The sequence below is a fragment of the Mytilus galloprovincialis genome, chromosome 11, assembly GCF_965363235.1.
Source record: "Mytilus galloprovincialis chromosome 11, xbMytGall1.hap1.1, whole genome shotgun sequence".
Taxonomy (NCBI): Eukaryota; Metazoa; Mollusca; class Bivalvia; order Mytilida; family Mytilidae; genus Mytilus; species Mytilus galloprovincialis.
The window spans coordinates 64,689,941-64,696,253 of record NC_134848.1 but is presented as its reverse complement, the minus strand read 5'-3'; the positions used below and the strand labels follow the sequence as shown (position 1 = coordinate 64,696,253).

General features: G+C 31.6%; 1 protein-coding gene across 1 annotated transcript; it reads left to right on the top strand.

Annotated features, from left to right (window-relative positions):
• The first annotated feature begins 3,044 nt into the window (after positions 1–3,044).
• LOC143051311 (uncharacterized) lies at positions 3,045–6,015 on the top strand. The gene is made up of 2 exons (XM_076224255.1): positions 3,045–3,100; positions 4,301–6,015. The coding sequence occupies exon 2, from the start codon at positions 4,626–4,628 to the stop codon at positions 5,955–5,957; it is 1,332 nt and encodes a 443-aa protein (XP_076080370.1). The 5' UTR covers positions 3,045–3,100; positions 4,301–4,625; the 3' UTR covers positions 5,958–6,015.
• Positions 6,016–6,313: the final 298 nt, after the last annotated feature.

Here is a 6,313-nt window from a genome sequence, read left to right as displayed (position 1 = left end):
TACATATTATTGAAAAGGCTATGTGAAATATGTTCAAAAGTCATTAACAACAAATGGTTGAACTATTATTCATCTTTATTATCTTTTTAAACAAAACTAACGATAGCATTTTTTGTGTTGTTTTCCAAATTATCATGTTTCACTCTAATAGATCTCTACGAAAGACTGCAACTCAGTGAATCATTTTAACATAAATAATTTTCTCACTCTCGAGGGATTTTTCTAGTTATTTATAAGATTCCTAACCTGGAAAGTCCGGGTTTATTTTGTAAAATAATTAGATTGGGAATAGATAACCAGTAAACGACCGCATGCTTTTTGAATCAACATATGTACTATGGCTTTTTTAACCATTTGAAACAATTATAATTCTATATTAAATATTGGATATAGTTAATATTATATCCGCTATATTGTAATTCAGACTTGTAAGTAGAAAAATAGAAAAAGTCTGAAGCGAAAATCCAATAGTGGACACATCAACCGAATCGATAACCACTGAATAAGTCTTGACCTTTTACAGGCATTTTCTAGTGTAGAAAACGGGGTGTTTAAGTTGGTTTTATAGCTAGTTATGTGACACGCGTAGAAAAAACTTCATTTAGCAAGTATATTAATTTACATTTTTTATTTATAGCACGGTTCGACACTAGAGAGGTTGATTGAAATATCACTAATGCTGTCATCTCTATGACTGAAATACACTGACAATACATGGAAAAATGTAACAAACGTTTAAAGAGCAACCAACATTTAAAACAAAAGAGAGACAAACGGAAACCCCATTAAAATCCAGGGTTGTTCTCAAGTTCAAAAACGAGTTAACACACCCTGTATCATATGCAACACCGAAATAGAAATCTTGTCTTTACAAATGTTTGTGTGGCCTGTATCACTGATTGAGTTGCCATAGTAGTAGATAAACGACTTCCGACAAACCGTGTCAGAAATCATACTTTAAAATTCATATTAAAGCAATCAAAAAGGAGAGAATATGAACGTGATGAAAAAGCAAAGTGATTACGAAAACCAACTAAAATATAGAAATTTCACCATAGTTTGTTATATTGAGCAATTTGAAATCAAATCACTGGATATTTACAAAAAACATAGGAAAATTAAAGTACAAGAATTTTATCAAACGCATATTTTAAAACAAAATCTCTTTTCTTTTCAGATTCCCACGGTATAAACATCTTGATTGGCTGCCTTGTTGGTGTTTTCGTAATCGCATTGATAATTATAATAATTGTGGCAGAATTTTGTCTACGACGACGGAAAATACGAAAAGCGAGAGCAAACAACAGAATGGATGTTAATGGCAGGTATAAAGGAAAATAGACAAAATATTACAAGGAAAATTTAAGACAGATACTCCTTTCTCATATGACAAAATCAAAACCTCAAACGCAACAAACAAATGGAAAACAACTGTCATATTTCACACTTGGTATATCCATATCATTATGTAGAAGATATTGGAATTAACCTGTTTTTGTTCAACATACACATCTTTTTTTGTTTTGATTCAACAAAGTTTATTTTTATTTTGTAACAATATTTTATTGTCACTTTCTACTATATAGACACTATTTAGTAAAATATATATATGAATTTAAACTTCGAATGTGTTCATTTTCACCCTAAAGCTTTGTCAAGTTAAACCAACACTCAAAAGAATAATACATATTGATGATTATTTTCAAAATATTGTATAAGAAAAAAAAATTGTTCATTGTACGCACACATTTTGCTCCATTCATTTATGAATATGACACTTTTTTGTAATGAAAATATGCATTTCTTTCAGTACAAATATAAAAGGATATCTTAAAGCACAGAAATTTATTCCTGCTAAAAAGTAAGTAATTTTCGGAAGGGAAGCTAGGGGTTGACATGATCTGAATATATATCATAGAAAGGTATGCAGAATAGGATGCAAACTATGCTCGATGCTTAAGGATGTCTGCTTGTCATGTTTTTGAATTTTTGTCAGATTTTCGGAATCCTCTGGTTTTATCCATTTGAATGCCTTAAAAATTGTTCCCCATGAACCCCCATTTTTCTTTTTATAAATCTTTTACATGTATGATTAAAAGTCATTTGTAAAAGTCTTATAAAATTTTATTTATTTTTTAATAGTACTTGAGATTTTTAACTGGTCAATGATGAAGCTATGAAAAATCAAGAGAGAACATTTTCCCGCCAAAATTCCAATGGTTAATATCTCGAAAACAAGCACATTGACCCCTATATTTTTTTGTTGTTTTGATTCCTCAATTAATTCCCTATCAATACATACTAGTTTTATGAAAAGTTATTTTTTTTTAAACTGAGCAGCAAACATCCTTAATTTGGTTTAGTCTTGACCTATCTACCTCGTTATAAAACTAACTTTAAATGTAACTCTGTCTTTCAAAATTCAAATTACATATGATAATATTCTACTTGTAATAATGAAAGTCTTTAAATAAACTAAAAAAAAACCGATGTGTTATCGTTGAAGACCCCGAAATTAACAGAACTTTAGAACAAACATAAACAAAATAATTTTTCAAGAAAAACCGACATAAAATAAGGTTTTTACCACATAAAACCTTTAGGCAAATAACCAATTTAATTAATTATTAAAAAAATCTAAATTGACTTAAGGCCTCCATTGCTTATCAAGAAATACACACTGTTGTTTTAATTCAATATAACAGAATTGTTAATTGACTACAGCCTAACCTTCACTCATCAATGAATAGTTGTAATCGCACTGTTGTTTTCAATTAATTATAAAGAATTGAACATTGACTTAAGGCGCTCCATCGCCTATCAACGTCTACACACTGATGTTCTTTAGATATAACAATAAGTCTATGATCTATATAAAAGATAATTTGGAATGTGATTGCAACCGATCCCTACGGATTAATGCAACCAAAATTCGGACGTTAATATTGTAGTTATGCATTTACATATCAATTTAAATTAGCGACAGCTTGCACATTCTATATCAATTGAATTATAATCGTCGGTATCTTATTCTTTTTAGACAAAGAAAATACAGACTGTTTCGTTACCTGAATTCCCTGAAAGCGAATCCAGGAAAGCGGTATGAATACCTTATGATTAAATGATTTTTAAGGGATGTGTACAAGTGTCGATGTGAATAAGATAGTACTATATATAAAGTAGATATTCAAAAGAAGATGTGAAATGATTGTAAATAAGACAATGTTATGAAAGAGACCAAATGACACAGAAATTACCATTTATAAGTCACCGTACGGTCTAAAAAAATAATATCTAGATTTTGATTATTTGCAACACATCCTTTTAGAAAAGCTTGATATATTCTTTTTTTTCCATTATTTTTTCTGCTCTGGTTCTGATTTAAATGATTGAATACAATTCCTCACATAGGATATCTTATCTTCCGTGTCAAGACAAAATCGGTCGGTGGAGATGTATGTTGTATAACAATTTCTAATAACATTTGAAAAAGATTCTCTATAACAGAACATTTTTAGTATAAATTTAGAAATAGATACAAAATATGGCTTCATCATTTAAAAACTGAACCTGATGATAGGTAATGGAAATAATTTTCAAACTTTCAATCCTTGATCAAATTTCGTAATCAAAAGAAAAATTAAAATAAATACCGAACTCCGACGTAAAGTACGTAATCAATTGGCAAGATCACATCAAACGAATTGATAAAAACTGTCATATTCCTAACTTTGTGGAGGCATTTTCCCATGTAGAAAATGGTGGATTAAAACTGGTTTTATAGCTAGCTAAAACGCTCAATTGTATGACAGTCGTAAACGGCACTATTACCACAATATGACTGTAAACATTCATTGTTTCGTTTATAGTTATATAATGCAACGTTATGTCCACGAAAGAAAAAAATATTGCACTTACAGTAATGCGTACCTTTGAAAGTACGCACGAAGAAGTAACCTGACAGTATATCAGTTATAGTCTAGGTCACAAATTCTTAAACTTTGTATCCATGCTGAGTTTATTTACGACCAATAAGTGGATGTTACTGCAGGTGGAGGTTTCATTTCTAGAGATATTCTAGAGATACTAATGAGTATTTAATCGATTGTCATTGCAACTTCCTACACTGTATTTAGGAAAATAATTTAATCGAATGCTTCTTTTCATTCTAAACATGATAATGATGTGTAAATAATGTATGTTACATAAACAATGGATTAAGTTCATACACATTGCATATTTAATACTGTATGTGAATTTATTATTGATGGTCTTGCAAATTTTTTGTTTTTATTTCTAGTACTCGTTTTGTTGAAGAGCAAACAGTTTCTACAACATTACAAAGTAGACAACTCAGCCAAAATAGTCTGGATTATCTTGCCACAAAACCAGTTCACACTAAACAGAATGGTATATCCTCCGTACGGTACTATGAAGTCGGAGATGGTAAACCATTGGCTGTTGAATACTATACTGTCAATCCATTGAATGCTGAAAAACTTCTCTATCAACCGGAAGGCCGACTTGTACAACCGAGTGATGAGCGAGATAACATAGAACAGACTATAGCGTACCCAACAAGTGAAATAGATGCTAGTTCTGACGATTCGTCTAATCAAGTGGATATGACTACACAAACACTAGATATTCCTTCTAATGTTTCTAATGAATATTCAATAACAGCGTTAGTTGAGAATAATCCTGTAACGATTATTGAACATGTTCAAAATAAAGTAATCAATTCAAGTTCATGTACACAAACTTTCCAAGCGGAAAATCAGGCTACTCAGACTTTTCAATCTGAATCTCAATTTACACAAACTGTTCCTATAGAAGTTCAGTCTACTCAAACAATACAAACAATACAGGAAGAACCACAACCTGAAAGGAAACCAGAACCAACAGTGACAACAACAAACACTCATACACCCTATTCAGTTTCATATCCATCAGATTCAGACCGTATAAAATCATCAGATAATTATCATCACGAAAAACAATATGAACAATGGATGGATTACTATTACGGCCCACATCAGGAATATCCTTACATGGAACCTTATCCGGCTGATATGATGCCTTTTATGTACCCAACAGACGAAGCATATCCATATTATTACGATCAGGATGTGTATTCAGTAGCATCTTCGGAATCGGAAAAACCTGTGAAGAAACGAAGAGAAAAAGTAGAAAAAACTAAAATTATTGAAAAGTATATCGTTATACAGCAACCTCCTCCCGTACAAACTATCGTGCGAGAAGATAATACTCAAAAGGTTGAAACGAATGTGACAAAATCATCCGCTGTTGATGTATATAAATCTAACAAGTACAAAGATTATTTCGGACAGTTTTCAAATAATGAAATTTCTCTTTCACGAATGAATGCAAAGAATCAATCAAAAGCCAATGGCGGACCTCGATCATCAGCAAATCAAGGACAAAATAAATCAAAATCTAGCGGTATGAAATATGGGAAAGCTCTTATTTCAGAAAAGGACTTGCATAGGATATGGAATACAAGACACCAAACTCGTCAACATGGATCTAATGGGTCCATTAAGTTAGAAGTACCACCTGACTACTTAAAGCAAGTTCGATATGACACTAATGTGCAAGAAATTCCACCAGCCGATTACGATACAAATGAATCAAATATCTACTCTGGTGAAAACGAAACTGGTGTTCTTCAGAGATATCTTAAAGATGTAAGTGACCACTCTGAACAAACAAACGTTAAGAATGGAGGACTATTAAATCAGTCATCGCATAGCCAGCCGAACAACGGAAGCACCCGGTTTTCTGGGATTATTTCTCATATGGGCTCTTACAGACCTGATGCTGATACTATGATGCACAGAAATCAGAGACTCCAACCACAAGTTGTAGATATTTTACCTGATGATGTACCTATGAGACCAGACGAACTTCATCGTTCTACAATGTATCCTAGCTAGTTTTCATGTACATGTATTTAAATTTTTACATTAAAGTCATATACGTCCGATATAAATATAATAATGTTTGTTTTAATATGATATGGCAGTAAAATTCATATACATAAAGTTTCCAAACATAAAAATTCACCAATTTAGAGTTGTTTTATGAATGGGTTACAAATGTTGACCCGGGTCAACATTTGTAACCCATTCATACCCATTCATACGCCGTGTCAATTGGCGTATAGGACATTATCGACCAGCCGGGTTTTTTTTTACGTTATTACTTATAACATTTTATGCCATAGTAAATTCCCGGAACAGTAGTTTACAAAAAATCGGATGCCAAATAGTAATTTGAATTTTTAAGCTAA